The sequence below is a fragment of the Mizuhopecten yessoensis genome, unplaced genomic scaffold, assembly GCF_002113885.1.
Source record: "Mizuhopecten yessoensis strain PY_sf001 unplaced genomic scaffold, ASM211388v2 scaffold3459, whole genome shotgun sequence".
In the NCBI taxonomy this organism is placed as follows: Eukaryota; Metazoa; Mollusca; class Bivalvia; order Pectinida; family Pectinidae; genus Mizuhopecten; species Mizuhopecten yessoensis.
The window spans coordinates 950,883-968,446 of record NW_018405055.1 but is presented as its reverse complement, the minus strand read 5'-3'; the positions used below and the strand labels follow the sequence as shown (position 1 = coordinate 968,446).

General features: G+C 38.3%; 1 protein-coding gene across 1 annotated transcript in view; it reads right to left on the bottom strand.

Annotated features, from left to right (window-relative positions):
- Positions 1–818, bottom strand: part of LOC110447544 (spidroin-2-like) — a 41,428-nt gene extending 40,610 nt beyond the window's left edge. The window contains exon 1 of the mRNA XM_021493316.1: positions 750–818. Within this exon, the coding sequence (XP_021348991.1) occupies positions 750–818 (69 nt within the window). The remainder of the gene's footprint in view (positions 1–749) is intronic.
- Positions 819–17,564: the final 16,746 nt, after the last annotated feature.

Below are 17,564 nucleotides of genomic sequence, written 5' to 3'. Positions count from 1 at the left end.
TTGTATATAGAAATCGTCTGTAATGAGTTCAACAATAAATGACATTGATTCTTCTAGAAAAATATTTATATTAGGTAAATATCTAAAATCAGCGGATAAGCAAAGAATTGTTTCAACTTAACTTTCTGCGCTCAGGTGTGTTTATGTAGTTTCACTAATTATGTAAAAAGCAGGGTATTTCCTACTTGAATTTTGTAATCGTATTTCATTTCTACTGATGAGCTGAATGCTCCAAGTTAATTAAAAAAATCTGAATCAGTAACAATTGATATTGTTTTGTGTTTGTATTGTTTAACGGCCCATCGACAATGTGAGTTATTTAGGGCCAACAATACTGTAAACAGTTATAAGCAGGAAGGAGCCCAATAATTAACACCATTAATATTGACATATCGACAGTTAACACGTTATAGAAATCGACAACAACATAGAAATTAATTTCGTTTAAATAGAGACACAGACACAACTGCAAAGTTTACAAAAACTGTTTGTCCTAAAACAACGCCCCGTTAACGTCTTGTTACACGATCAAACTGACATGTAGCAGGATTTATCTGATTACAACTCTTGTTTGTTTTTATAAACGTGCGATAATCCCACACAGATTTATCACGTGCATATACCACATATGTCGTACAGCCTGCCTGAGAGATATTTATATTGTGGGAATGAGATGGCTATCGAACATTTGAGTAAGTTGATGTGTGATTGATCATCTGTAGTTTAGAGTAAGTGTTCTAGTCTCCTACCGAAGGACCTTCATCCCCGGGAATACTGTTGGCCCGAATAGTGTTCCGAGTAGTTCCTGCCAGATTCATGGTCTAGATTGGGTTTTGTTTGATTTATTTTCACGAGAAAGCACATAACATATATAAAGCTACTTCGGATACGTATATATGTGTCGGGCAAAGAGATGTTTTCATGAAGACATAATCTGTACAATGAAGTTCCTTATTTCAAACAATAGCATCCGCTAATATCCGCCGGATTTTAAACGCCCTTTTTTAATTACGGATTCCTATCAACTTTTAAAGTTTCGTATGATTTCAAAACCCGCCAATATAGTCCAACTTTTAAGATTTTAAACACTAATTCAATAATTTGAGCGGTATTAGGTAATAGGTTCCCAAATTCAAATTGTATGAAGTTCGGTTTCTTAAAATTCACACATGGTATTTTTTTAAACTAAGCTCTCATACCAGATTAATACGATGGATTAGGTTCTCCTGAAAATAGTTCTGGCGAAGTTACCGTTCCCCGTCAGTGTGTATCAGAACGCGCGCATCTGTTGGAGTTGAACGTGTGCCTTATCACATTCCGTCATAGCAACAGCTGTTATACTCCACGAAAAATATAGTTCTGCATCTGCAGCGGTCCAACAATCTTAGGTCTATTCTTAGATTCGTGTGACCCTAATGACTTATTGATTTATTCTTATTTTTATTTAGTTGTTGTTGTTGTGTAAACGTAGTTAAACTGTCCTTCCAGTGCCGTGTAAGAATGTGTTCTTTATGAGCGTTCAAATGAGCATGGATCAGCATGAACGATGTGAAATCGTTTTGTTTTCTTGCTGTATAAACAGATTGAAGAAAACCCCGGGAAACTGTCGTAAGGAGCATCCCAACATGATTAATTTCACTCCTTAATTCACCGACAACGCCAGCTTCCCTCTCGATTTCTTCAAACAGTCCGTACCTAAGGACCCCGGCCTGCTATCTTCTTGGTGCTAGATCGAGTCTGATAATAATCGCCATCACAAACCGTTCAATCGCTGGTCTTATCTCCGACAAACGATGCGATGAGCAGGGTTGGTTAAACTTACTCTCTAACAGATAACCAAGTCGTTGAAATGAAATGAAATTATCACGAAAGACTCTGAGAATAATTTTGAATGGAAAGGGTTGAAGATTTATATAAATCTCATGGTAGGATTTTGACACGTCGGATGACAGAAATGTGATTAGCATATAAAATAACAAATATATGATGTTTCACATGCTCTGCCAATCGTCTTCTGCTTGATCGGTATAGTGGATATATCAAAGAAAAGTAAAGCGCGGTTCGGTGAATTCTAAATATTTGTTCAAAGGCACTTTGACCAGGCTCCAGTGACTTAACACGTTTTTTATATGCGATACCCCATGGTCAGTCGACGAGGAGACATATACCGCTGTCTCGAGTGACCAGGCCTAATACACCCGTCTGGTTTATGTCATGACATCAAACGGACCGCTGTCTCTAAACTATTTGACCAGCAATATAAATCATTAATCACCAAGTTTGAAAGTGTCGAGATTGAATCGGACCGGTCACCGATTGAAATGAGGAATGAATGGTTTACGACGACAAATGACGGTTAGTTCAGAACAGATACAATAACAGGTGTATGCATTCATGCATCTACAGAAAACAGCAAATCTTAGTCTTAAGTGTCGATTTAATCCGGGTATATTTTTATTTGTGTTAAACCCTATCGTATGAGCTGTCACGTACTCGGACACGGAGACAGCGTTATATTAACAGACAGTGTTTTTGTTGTTGTTGTAATAGTTCATGTTACATTGCAGACATTTTGCACGGTATCCGATTATGGCGGTCGTAATATAGCGTACTGGAGTCACTTAGAGTCGTAATATAGCGTACTGGAGTCACTAAGAGTCGTAATATAGCGTACTGGAGTCACTAAGAGAGAACCATGAACTACAACATATCCTAACATAAAACAGAGATAAACATTTACCACGAAACAATACTACATTCAAGCACGGGCAAAGTCAGGAATGAAAGTAATAAAACAAAAAAACAAAATCAATATACTGGATCACAAAATAGAAAAGCTAGATTATGATGCGTAAAACTTCCTGTGATAAACATAGGACTCGTTAGTAGTGGCGACAATAATGTCCAATGTGGGCACTGGCAGCTATAGTATACAGTATGATAATACTTGGTCCTGATTAAAACCAATTACTGATTAATCTAAGTTTATGTATTTACTTGAAGAATAAACAGGCAGTTACTATAGGTTAGAAGAGCCTTGGTGGGTTCTTAATTTCCCGATGCTGCTTTAACCGGTTTATTTACCAATAAAGGAATTTGGGAAATAAGAAAGAAAAACAGGATATAATTCACTATATATCCCTCACTGAGTTGTGTGTTTGCAGGAACCACTAACAGAGGACCATAGCTGACACGCTATGTATCTTACCCCGAGGAGATCCCTAGCCCCTGAGGGTACCTGGTGGTCAGCATCAGGAAGTGTCGTACAGAGAAATGATAAAGACCATTTCCCTCGCGTTTACCAAACACAGACAACGTCAGTGAAGTTTAAAACTATTTACTTGAATAAGTGGTAGACAATAAGACAAGTAAACGTCAATCAACTAATAAAGTGTAATAATCTTCGCGATGTAATTCTCGCGGAAAAACGGTGGTGCGCACTGATACATTTTGTCTACTAGTAGCGACACAATAATTTCACCATGCATATGAATGTAGTTTATACATTTCAAACATATTTGTTATCTATTGATAAAGACATCAGAATGGCTGATAGGAAAGCACATCACGAAGGGTTAGAAAGCTACACGCATAAGGACCTTACACAAAGATTTATGGTTAAAGTAACATATTTCATTGAAAAGAAATGTGTCTTTATCCTGTAACTTCCATCTGTACTTCATGTCTGTGTAGAGAGATTTGCTCGCCTTTTGCATAACACGCATGCAATTCTTTAGCCAGATTTCGCCAGGGGTATGTGTAAAAAACAGGAACCTTTCAAACGTAGCTCTGCTCAAAGAAAAAAAGGGGCGAATTTTATATAGAAAACGAATTTTGTCTTTGTTCCCGCGGCATATTAAGTGCGCACGGTGGCACATAAGTACTGCGCTATCGTGTTACGTCTGTATGAATGAAATAACAAGTTTTCTCAAAAATCTTTTCCCGCTTTCAGATGGTTTCATTGATAACATAACCGACGTACTGCGAATGTAAACAAGGCGAGAGTGAGGAGGGGGACCCCCCGCAGGGAGGAGCCTCATTGGGAGGGAACCCGGTCCGACCCATATTTAGAATCACACCGAGAAATACTAGAGCTGTACGGGACAAACTTGGCTTTTGTGGCGGTTTTTCCCCTGACGTATGGAGATACAGTCATGACACAATTTTCACATGTTAACCATAAGTTGTTTTAATTTGTTGAATGTATATTTTTAATTCGTATTATTCTACTTATATCACAAAAAAAATGTAAAGCATAATTGTGTAAATGATAATAGAAAGAACGGTACAATGTACATGACTACAGATATAGAACATGCAGTCGAAAACACTGTATCAAAATATAATATACTTAACTGATGCAATTTTGTCCTTAAGCGTAATAAACAGTGAGACTTTTTTTACATGCATGTCAAACAGTATTGGTGCAATTTCGTATGTCAAAAACTATGACATGCATCTCTGGTGTAGTGCTTTCAAAAAGTATGACAAACGTCTCTGGTACATTGTGTCAAACAGTATAACAGACGTCTCTGGTACAAAATTGTGTCAAACAGGATTACAGACGTCTCTGGTACAACACTGTTTAAGTTTGACAAAAGTCTCTTGTACAACATTGTGTCAAAAAGTATGACAAACGTCTCTCGTACAACATTGTGTAAAAAGCAAGAAAAACATATCTTTTTCAACATTGTGTCAAACAGCATTACAGACGTCTCTGTTAAAACATTGTGTCAAACAGCATTACAGACGTCTCTGGTACAACATCGTGTCAAACAGTATTACAGACGTCTCTGGTGCAAAATTGTGTCAAACAGGATTACAGACGTCTCTGGTACAACATTGTGTCAAACAGGATTACAGACATCTCTGGTGCAACATTGTGTCAAACAGGAGTACAGACGTCTCTGGTACAACATCGTGTCAAACAGTATTACAGACGTCTCTGGTGCAACATTGTGTCAAACAGGATTACAGACGTCTCTGGTACAACATCGTGTCAAACAGTATAACAGGCGTCTCTGATACAACATCGTGTCAAACAGTATTACAGACGTCTCTGGTGCAACATCGTGTCAAACAGTATAACAGACGTCTCTGGTACAACATCGTGTCAAACAGTATAACAGACGTCTCTGGTACAACATCGTGTCAAACAGTATTACAGACGTCTCTGGTACAACATTGTGTCAAACAGTATTACAGACGTCTCTGGTACAACATTGTGTCAAACAGTATTACAGGCGTCTCTGATACAACATCGTGTCAAACAGTATTACAAACGTCTCTATTACAACATTGTGTCAAAAAGTATTACAGACGTCTCTGATACAACATTGTGTCAAACAGTATTACAGACGTCTCTGGTACAACATTGTGTCAAACAGGATTACAGACGTCTCTGGTACAACATTGTGTCAAACAGTATAACAGACGTCTCTGATACAACATTGTGTCAAAAAGTATAACAGACGTCTCTGGTACAACATTGTGCCAAACAGTATTACAGACGTGTTTAGTTCCATGATGTGTCAAATAGCATGACATACGTCTCTGGTACGTCATGATATGTCAAATAGCATGACATACGTCTCTGGTACATCATGATGTGTCAAAAAAGGATGACAGACGTTCAGAATTAAGAGCATCTAGGTAGTCTTTGTCTTTATATACATCGTTTTATAACTATGGGATAGCAAACTGTTTGAAATCATATACATGTACAAAACAATATGTGGGTCCCTGGCGCATGATATTATCATAAACGTACATAGATAGAGAAACAACATACTTTTATATACTTTTAGGCACATAGAGAAAACGGTTTAGTCTCACCTAGCATACATTTCTAAAATACCTAGTCTCATCTAGCATGCATTTCAATTTTCACACCTGATCACAATTTGGTTATAGTCTGTTTCAAAATGATGTAGATGGTATTGTTATACATATTATAATTAAGAACTTATGTCTACTTAGAGAAATATTCCATTTTCTTTGTAAAGAATTATAATGACACGTGGTAGTAGATGAAATATGAATATTAAAAAAATGGATACATTTATTTTACTCGGGCTGAACTTATATATTTTTGAAACATTCATTGAAAATAAGCTTACATGACCAATTTATTCAACAATGGTATAAGGATGTTACAACCTTGACAAGAGAAATAATAATAAAGCGTGCCGCTACTTCTTCGATAGCGGAAGAAATGCGACCAATGTCGCCACAAGTGGCGATCTTGGTTGGAGTTCCTGTGACGTGGAACAGAAAGTGGAGGTCTGTAGGCTCAGGTTAAGGACTAATGGAACCGCTCACGATATACCAGTCTATAAAATACATTAGTGGTCAAAAGGAAAACGGAGAAGTTGAGAATGTCGTGTAAACAAATTTAAGTTAAAGTCGAAACCGGTCGGTATTCTCGTCCAGTTACACCTTTACAGGATCGACTTTAGACGCTGCTTTATATCATATGTATCGCAGGCGCCTATGTTTTAACTTTATATAATTATGTACAGTGCTAGTGATTTTACTTATTTTAAGGTGTGATAATGACTTTTAGTGTCTCATAAGCCAGATTTAGCTGGATGTCGATAACTGATCGATTAAAATTTTGAAATACATGTAGCTTTTACTTTTTGTAAAATCTGCTGTAGTTTCAATGTATATCGATTTGTGACACTTAAATAAAACATATTGTATTGCATTGTGATAATATGTAAAGTTAGGACATTTCATCTGATATTCCCAATTATTATGATGAAAACTATTCCGTCTTTGCGTATTGCAGAGTTATCTTCTCTTGTGAGCAGGTATTCATTGTTACGTCATTGATTTGTGTGCGAAAATTACGTCGTTTTCTCAAAATTGATGACGTTACTTTTTATTTTATTTCATAAATAAACAAAATTGTACACCAAAATTCAATCCTATGTATACGTTCATATTCACGTGGTAAGACCCCGTCGATCCCTTTATAGTACAGACTATAGTTTACCTGTAATTAAATCCTATTGATCTCTAACTGACTTCAAAGCTCACCTAGCATACATCCAACACCTTACCTGTATATAGGAAAATACCAAAGGTATGCTACGTGAGACGACACCGAGAAAATAGAGTAGTATCCGATTGCGCTTGGGGACTTTTTGGGGACCAATCATAAATGCTCAGAAGAAACTTGCTTTGTAATCATTCCCTTTTGTGCCAGTTCTGGGCTTCCACAACCATCGGTTGACATGTTTTTGTAAGATATAAATAAATCGCTTACGTGAGGCACTTACGGGCCTCCACAACAGTTTGTGTGTGTCTTGTATGACTGAATAAAACATATTTTGGGACCATGAAGTAAAACATTATGGCGGGAAAAACTGTCAAAATTTAGCCGATTTGGCAGTTCATTCATAACGCCTGGAGCATTCCGATACCGGGCTAATATATACATAGATTAAAGTACGTTATATCTATATTGAAGATGTAAAGTTTTAAAAAATGCTGATGATGAATATTATTTCATAAAGTTTAGAAGCAAGTTTGGAATAATAACACAAACAAGAAACAATAATATTAATTGCAAAACCTGTTTCTGAGCTTTTAAAAGCAGACTTACGAGACTAAGAAATGCATGATCCCAGCACCTGCCTCCGTAGTGGATACGGTTTATCAGAGTATAGATTGGTATCGGGAGTCGGGTTTCTTGTCGGGAGGGGGAGAAGTCGCCAGGGAGGGGGACCAGCAGACTGGGAGGGGATCAAGTCAGTACACCGGGGAGAAACATATATAGGGTTACACCAATTTGGGGCCATCATCGGCTGCTGCTGCAGATTCGACTTGGCGTTTGCCGTTTTATGACCACTTGTACATCGAGATGGCTGTCCTATCTACATAGCCTTACATTCGCAAATTGGCGGCTACATTACAATATATTTTCTTAAAAGATTTTGCTTTTTTTTTCATTTGTTTTTCACACCCTTCCAATCTGCTAACGTTATTTGTGCGTTACCAGTACACGTGTACATCTTTGCCAGACTCCGTGATTGTTGAGTTGGTATTATGAAAAACATAAAAAAAAACACACACACAATAAAACCAGGAATTTGGCGGTAAAGACTGCCAGCACTGCAATTATTTACTTATTACTTTCAAAAATTGCATTATTAAATTATTTTGTTCCACTATAAGCACTTAATTTAGCAAACTCATTGTGATGCACGTTAGTTCACAACACGTGATATATAAATAAGCACGCTCATTACAAACTCTCCAAAGGCACGTAAACGGCTCAGGTGTTACAGAAAGGCATTTAGCATGCACGTGTGGCGGTATCGTCGATTATACTTGAGAGAAAAAAGCGAGTCATACATGTACAAATTCAAAATATATCCCGCCCTTCTTAAAATCACTGATCACACAAACTAATATAGCCCCACATTTGCCAAAGTAGTTTTATAAACGTAAGATTTGATCTTACACTACTAATTAGACTACAGCAACAATCGTGACGATTTGTCTTCTCTTCGTGACATCATTTGTTCACAACGGTGTCGCTGGTAAATAGATAATTCGGAGGAAATAGATAAATATCTGATCTATGATGGACCAGCATGAAAGCCTAGATAGGAGGAGCATTGTCTAGGCCATCAACAATATATTATAAGTCTGACTTAACGTAAAAGACTCTCATTTCCTTCATTTTATTTTGTTATTTACAATATTTCTAAAAGCGAGCTTATAGCTATGTTGCAAAAACACGGACCCGATGTTCTAACTTTTTGACACCGATGACCAAGTTAACCGCTAAATATATACCAGTCAATGTGATGGTCCTTTTCTGTACATTTTAAGGACTTAACCACTAATCAATTTGTTAATGTTTATCAGCGAAATTGACGCTTTCTGACAGTTTTACTGTTGTCGTAGTCTCCTTTAACTGACGAATGAGTATTTTAATGATATGCTAGTTTACATACTTCGACACAAAAAGACATGTACAAGACAACGTTCATGAATGCCCTCTATCCTCTTTTTCTAGGGGGGGGGGGGGGGGGGGGNTCTGTCTAGATTTACCCCGACGATATCCTGTTTGGTGCAATAGTCAGGACGTGTGTAGCCGTATAAAGAGCAATCAATGAGAATAAGGGAGTGTTACATCCTATAGAAACCTACCCAAATAAATGGTATACGCGACCGGTGTATAGATAGGTATACCTAACATAGGTTCACATAGAAAGGTATACCTTAGGTGCATTTATATGGAATGGTATGATCTCAATCTGTTATGTAAAGTAGGTCATTGGCGGTCATATAATAATAGTCAATTGGCTGATTTCTATATAAAAAGTGAATAAATGTCTTCCCCAGACCTCGTAACCCAGACAGGACTTGAACTTTTACCTTCTCTACATGACCTATGACCTTCACTGTCACCCTCAACGTCAAGTACAATGTCTTTTTTCGCCTCATAAAGCACGACCCCTTCATCTGCTCCGCTCCGGAATTTGAGGAAAAGAAGATTCACACCTCTGTGTTTAACCAAGGTAGGCGTTACATCAACGGAGGCGTTCAGTATCGTCAGCATACACCGATTATTTTGTTCCCAAATTAATAAACGTTTGTGCTGTAAAATCAAATAAAATTAGACTTTGCATTTACCTCTACCGTAAAGTTTTGAAACACGAATGGAGTTTTAAAGCCCAGTTGTGAAACAGAACGTAGTTATGTGAGAGGTCTTTTATTGGTGTGAGAGTAAAAAGCTTATCATACGTCGCCGGATAGTCAGGTCTGTGTGACATAGAATCAGCCGATAACGCATTCCCCGCGATCCTCTCGAAATGAGAGGAATATCTATAATTTGTTACGTGACGTCTCGATACTCTGCATTTTATGAATGGAGTATTAAAGCCAAGTGTATGCATGGTGCTAGGTTAAATGAATGAGCGACCCGGGGGAAATGTGTATAGCAAACAAGGTTTTTTTAATTTCATTTATAAACATAAGAATGCAGACTTTCGTATATCTATCATATATAATACATCGGATTATGTATGTGTATGTGCATCATTTTTTCCATATACGTTACATAACAATAGAGACCGACAATCCTGAAATAATCATGCGAACTAAATATTTTTTACGTCATCTTGGGGATTACCCGTCGGGCACAACATACACCAAGGGAAGTAACTCGCATTAAGTATGTAGGACTGGACTGCTATGCAAACAGTCCTTCAGTTCGGTTGAAAACAGTTCTGCTTGCCCAGAAAAGAATTTACTGATATTCCTATACACATCCCTGACTTTACACATACGAAAATTTGATGGAAGTGGAGTTATTTCGTTGAATAAACAAGAGATTCAGTGACCGTCAAAAGTAGCGTTGTATCTGGACATTGATCGACATGTCACGATTGCATGAACAATCCACTTTATATGTTCACTAGTGAGTCTAGTGACTGTATTCGTTACTATATCTACACTAAAGAGAAGTTAATCTTTTAACACGCTGTCAATCTGATAAAAAACATAATAAACATTTTTTTTTTTAACTCAAAATCAGGTTTGCAAAAGCAAAATTGAATTGTATGCCTTTTTTTAACATGGGATATATTTGGGCGTGTGCGAGATATTGTCGTTTTCACAAAGGATGTATGATCTTAATTAAAAGCTTTGGAAACTCCAATCACGCATTACTTTCAGAAAATCGTTACAAATATTTTTCAACGTCCAAGATTCTGTCCGTGGTACCTATAGCTACCACACATCGGGGTTATACGACGCGCCGTGTTTATGTTTTAGTATATATATTACATGTAGGTAGCAATTTATTCCGACCATCTTCAGACAACCACAACCCGACAAAAACTGTTTCAGTGCTATAGAATCAATCTTTAACCCCCTCTTCTTTAGAATAAGTAGAACGACCATACATGTGCATGCCCTGTTTTATAGGGTTTACAAATAGGCCTGTGCCACCGCTGTGTGTTTGTCTTACAATAAAAAACATCTAAAGGAGAAACAAGCTGCTAAACGTCGAGTCAGACTAGAGGGATTTCCTGAATCATTTTTGGTGTGGCGAAGGTGTCGTCTGTTATAACAGTCTCTTCCAATTGAAAGTAACCCTCGTAAGTGGGATTAATGTAGACAAACACTAGACATACAACAAAACTGATGTGTGTATAGCTAACATGTTTAATGTGACGTTTGCCAGGCAATCGCTGGACACCATCTCCACCCTACAGTCAACAAGTATTGTACTGATCACAAGAAGTTCACGAGCGATCTGTAAACATTTAAGCTACAAATATATATTGTACACTACATAAAAATCGTTATAAGATCAGAAATATTCAAAAATACTATTTACTGCCAGAGTAAACGTGTAAATGAAGACCTCAAAATTAACATATCAATAATTTACATAAACCAAAACAAAGACATGAGGCTCAGAGGCCTGTATCGCTCACCTGGAAATGTTAGTAAAATTGAAGTTGAAATAGCTAGATGTTGCTGGTAGTGTACATGTATAACATGATTAGTCAGGGGTTATATTTATGCAATTAGACAAAATCCTGTCATTCCTACAGGAAAAGAAGGATTTTGACGAATTTGCTGTTTCCCCTATTGGGCACCGCCCCTCTGCCCCAAGGGGGGTCAGATCCACCTTTGATACAAAATCAGGTCGCCTTTACCCAATGATGTTTGAGACCAAATATGGACAAAAATTCTGTTATTCCTACAAAAGAAGAATTTTCCAAGAATTTGCTAAATTACCTCTATTGGGCCCCACCTCTCAGGTCCAAGGCGGGTCAGACACACCATTTACACAAAATTGATTTCCCTTCCTAATAGGATGCTACTGTTCAAATTTGGTCAAAATACCGGCATCCTAACGGAAGAATAAAGATTATTAAAGCTATTCCTCTATATCCCTTATTTGGCCCTGCCTCTCTGCCCCCAGTGGGGTCAGACACACCGTTTATACAAAAATGGTTCCCTTTCACCCAAGGATACTTCATACCAAATTTGGACCAAATCCTGTCTTTCCTACATAAGGACAAGGATTTTAAAGAATTTGCTATGTTTCCCCTATTGGGCCCCACCCCTCTGCCCCCAGGAGGGCCACACCAAGACCAAGATGCAAGGATGCTCCAGACTGATTTAGGATAAAATACTTTAATCTCTATGGTAGAAGAACGATTTTAAAGGTTTCACCTCTATTTCCCCTATTCGGCCCGCCTCTCTGCCCCCAAGGGGGCCACACCCACCGTTTATACAAAACTGAGTCCCCTTTGCCCAAGTATGCTTCAGACTAAATAAGGATAAAATTCTTTAATCCCAACGAAAGAAGGATTTTAAAGGTTTTACTTCTATTTCCCCTATTTTGCCCCGCCCTTCTGCCCCCAGGGGGGGGGGGGGGGGGCGGGCACACCCTCCATTTATAAAAAATTGAGTCACCTTGGTCAAAAGATGCTCCAGACAAATTAAGGATAAAATTCCTTAGTCCCTATGGTAGAAGAAGGATTTTAAAGGTTTTACCTCTATATCCCCTATTCGGCCCCACCCCGCAGCCCCCAATGGGGCTTCACCCACCGTTTATACAAAAGTGTGTTCCCTTGGCACAAGGATTCTCCAGACTAAGTTAGAATAAATTCCCTTAATCGCTACGGTAGAAGAAGGATTTTAAAGGTTTTAACTCTATTTCCATTGTTTGGCACCGCCCCTTTGCCCCCAGTGTTGCCACACCCACCGTTTATACAAACTTGAGTCTCCTTGGCCTAAGAATGCTCCAGACCAAATTTAGTCAAAATATACTATGCCGCTCAGGACTAGTAGCATTTTAAAGGAAAAGTTGACGGACGGTGCGGTATGGCATAAGCTCACCACGGTCCTTCGGTCCAGGTGAGCTAATAAAAACAAACCAGACTTTCTTCCCAAAGCATCAAATTTACCACCTGTACAATCAAGGGTTGCCTGATCCCGTTTTACACAGGTAGTCACATATACAGGTACAGTTGACCAATGAAATACGATCAGGGATTAAAGACTGTAATAAATATGTACATAATAGCAATGCTGATGTCGGAACAGTCACAGAAGCACTAGTAACAAGTCCACTATTTTGTAAACTTCGGGGATTAGACTTAGATGCATGGAAATGTTCAGAAACGAGCCCGATTGCCAACGAAATCACAATAAATACTAGCCCTAAAACGTCACACATTATACAACAATTCTATACATGTTTATTTGAAGTGCTACTGACCACTGTAAATATTCAGGTGATTAGACCAAGTTACATTTAGCATTATCTTTTCTTAAGATTATTAACCAATACTGGCAATATTTGGAGAGATAAAAATAACATAACTGACTAGACAAATGAGTCCCGTTTATTGGGTGATGCATGCATCATCACATGGACTGAGCCATAGCAATTTGATCCTTACACTTCTATAAAACACAGTAACACGTACTGTAAAAAACTGAAACGTACTAAAATGTGTTTAAACACAACAGAAAATCCCCAGCAATGTTGGGACAAATCACTCATTCTGACCTCCGACACCAATTTGCATTGGTAACGTGAGGTCACTTTCAATAGTCTATATCTACATTTCCGCTGCTGCAAATTCCTGTATCAAGACTTACAGCAGAACTTTCTTTCATATGTCTATGAAAGCAAATTGAAGTTTTTGAAGTAAAACCAATTTTCATGATGAAATAAACAATACCTACACCCATTTTTGTAGCCCAACAACAAAAGATTCAAATATCCCAACCTCCCTACCGTCACGTAACCCATATCTCAACGACAGAGCCACGGAGTGATCTCCCATCCTCAAACCCCTTTTATGGAGCAGCCTAAAGGCAGCCGGAATGAGGAGACAAGGGGAGGAATATTGGATGGGACTCCATAAAGTTATAGTAAGTATTACATTATGAAAATTGGTTTTATTTAATAATAACCATAACTTATGTATGAGAATTCTCTCACCGTAGTGGAGGCTTCGATTCAAGGCAGACCAGGCTGACGGAGCAAACTCAAGACATGCTCAAGGTAGGAATAGGTTCAAGGAACTCCCCAAAAAAACGCCTCGAAAGTTATTAAGATTGGAATATCTCCCTGTGCAACGAGCAGGTGTACCACCGAGTTAAAAATAACTGAATTACTGTGAAGGAACAGCCACAGACTGTGCAACCACCAACGGTCCAGGGGAATACAATCCATCGGAATGAGAAGCCAAGGACCGGAGAAAAAAAATCTGTGAAGGTATTCTGTCCGCGCCAGAAAGCAGCAGACATGACCTCCTGAAAGGGGGACCCACTAAGAAAGGCCCATGATGCAGCAAGGGCCCTGACCTCATGAGCTCTCACTTTATACAACGCCCGAACCTGATCATCTTGAGTGGTCGTAACCGTACTTGATGACCTGACAGATCCATCTAGACACTGACTGAGAGGAGATATCCTGCTGACCCTGCTTAATGAGCAAAAACAGACGAGAACGAGGACACACACACACACACCTGGTTTTAACGAGGTAAAACCAAAGCACCCGACAGGGACAAAGCAACCCAACAAAAGCAGTCAAGACGGAATCCTAATAGGATTGGGCGACCACCGGCAAGAGGGGTGAGATGACAAGGCATGAATCTCGCTCCTCCTTCGACCAGAGGCCAGTGCAATAAGGAATACCGCCTTGTAGGTAACAAACTTCAAGGAGGCAGACGCCAAAGGCTCATAAGGTGCCCGCATCAGCGATTCGAGCACCAGTGGCAAATTCCACTGTGAAGCCAACTGCCGGACCCTAGGCCTGTCCAACCCAAACCCCCTAATCAAGGCAGAAAGACAGGAGGACGAGCCTACCTCCGGCCTACCATGAATAGAGAGCATAATGGCAATCGCCGTACGATAACCAGCGGCAAGATTGCGGTCCCTAAACAGTCAAAGACGCAAGTCTGCAATCATCTGGACAGTAGCATTGATCGGATCAACCTAATCGATCGAGTGAAGGAGGTTTGCTCCGAGAGAGAGAGCCAGGGGCTCTACCACCAGAAGCGACAAAAGCTCCGGAAACCAGGGGCGCTATCAGGAGGAGGGAACAATGATGCTCCCGAAATTTCTGCAGCACCCTGACAAGAATTGACAAGACACTCAAACCAATCTGACAAAACGAAGTTTTTATATCGAGCTAGCTCCGGGCCGTCAACAAGCAGCAGGCGCCATAAAAAGGAAGAGAATTGGAGATCACTCAGTGGCCCTGTCGTCGAGATATGGGTTACGTGAACTGTAGAGACTTCGGGATATTTGAATCTTTTGTTTTTAGGCTACAAAGATGGGTGTAGGTATTGTTTATGCATACTAAAGTTATGGTAATTATTTACTGAAATGAAAATGCCGTTTTGACCTTCTCCCACCTCGAATAAAGCAAAAATTGGATTGCGTGAAGCATACCAAAACTTCAATACCAAAAATACTCTAAAGGAATAATTATATCTTGATCTACGATCTTAAAATAAAAATAGAAAAATGTATCAGCAGATTAACACACTTGTACTACATTCCTAAACACCAAGTCTAAGCAGGCTTCACTCAATATGGTTATAACCTCTTTTGTACACAAACCGGCTTCCATGTAAAAAAGAAAACTTTATTAAAGTCCAATGTGTCAGCCAGTCTTACTTTGTAGAAATGGAAATAACATTACATTGATAAATTAAAAAAATAATTCAGAGGTATTTTCATACTTGACTTCTGACTAAAGTTTGAAAATAAAGTTGAAAAAAATTATCAAGAAATGAAGTTGCTGGAGCAATGATAATGAATCAGGATGGGACAGACTATAAAATGACGGGCATACAAGTCGAGGCTGGGTAGATAAATTGACAAGGCACTGATTTGTCCTCTATCCAAGCACACTACTGGCCAAATAGCATTGACCTCATAGGCTGTTTTGTTGTTCAGAAGTCTATTCAGTGTTTGAACTTCGACCCTATGACAATGAATGATCTTAACACACACTTACCATGCCTTCAAACTACTGACAAATATTATTACCTCTGTCATCATCATCTCTAACCAGATTTTGATCAATAGCCTTGTGGTTATTTGGAATAAGTTGTTGAGTGTATACACAAATAAAACACGTGTAACTTAGAATATGGGTGAAGGTCATTTCATACAAGAAATTGTATAGCACTTAATTGCAATAAGCTGCTGGACAAATATGTCATAAGGCCTTTAGATTCTTCAGGAAAAAAGAACTTGAGTGTTAAAACATATTAATACATATGACCTTGAATACAAGTCAAGGCCATTTCTTTTGGCAAACTAAGGAACTTTTCATATCAGCAAAATTTTGGACAAATATGCATAAGGCCTTTTGATTGAAAACATCATTTGACCATTTTAACAAAATTGACCTCATGTTCAAGGACATTTTTTCTGAAAACTTTGTAGTGCCCATATTGCAAATCCCCTCCTAATGGTCCCACTTACTATTAGATTTGTTTTTCTCTTCTTGTGTTCTGGGTACTATATAGTAAGTATCAAGTCACCTGACTACTGGTTGATTACTTGTTTTTTAAATGCCCAAAATGTATGCCTCTTTTGCCAATTCTGGTCCACCCTCTGCCCCACTCTCGCTATCCTCCCTGAAAGAGACCAGCTCATTTTCTTACACAAATCTCCAGAATCAACATCACCAAGGAACACTTTCTACCAAATCTTATTGTAAATGGCCAAGAAGAAGTTCTGTTTGGGCCAGGCAAGCTAAAACTTTCATGCTGGACAGACGGACATGATCAGACCAACAGACGATGATGGAATACCACAACAGAAAAGGATGTCAATCTTAAACAGTAAATTGGTCAGCGATTGATGAATTTTGCTACAACACATGTTATGACAGATAGCACATACTTGAAGTGCTAACCCAACAGTACTTACAGAACCATACCTAAATACCTCGATAATCATTCTTGCTCTGAACACATTGATCCATTTTCATTCTTCCAACAAAGTGTCAAAGGGTAGACGTTTATACTAAATATCTGTCCCAGGTTTTGCTCAAATTCCAATGGCTGAGTGACACCATCTTTAGCTCTACATAATATGTCAATACATACAAGCGCTTGTATTTTTATAATAACTATGATTCATTTGAAAACATTTTGTCATATTTGTGTCATTTAGAACAAGGTATAAAAACTAAATTGTATAAGAATTATCAACAACAACAGTAATAGGTTAACATCCTGTATATATATAAGTATAAAATCAACAACACTTTATAAGATAACATATATAAATATATATCAAAACCCTGTTAATATATTAATAATGAAAACGTCTGTGTAGAAAAATATTCAAATATCTTTATAACTGCTGTTTCCGGTGTCAAGGAAAGTCTCGCAAAACATTTGTTAGTGAAATATCAGAAATAAATATTTGTGTTCTTTATGGTCACAATCTGATTTTTTGAAATATTCCCTTTGTGAAATCTATTTTAAACATTTCGAAAAATGTGATAGTTTTCATCATTTTTTAAACTATTTAAACTT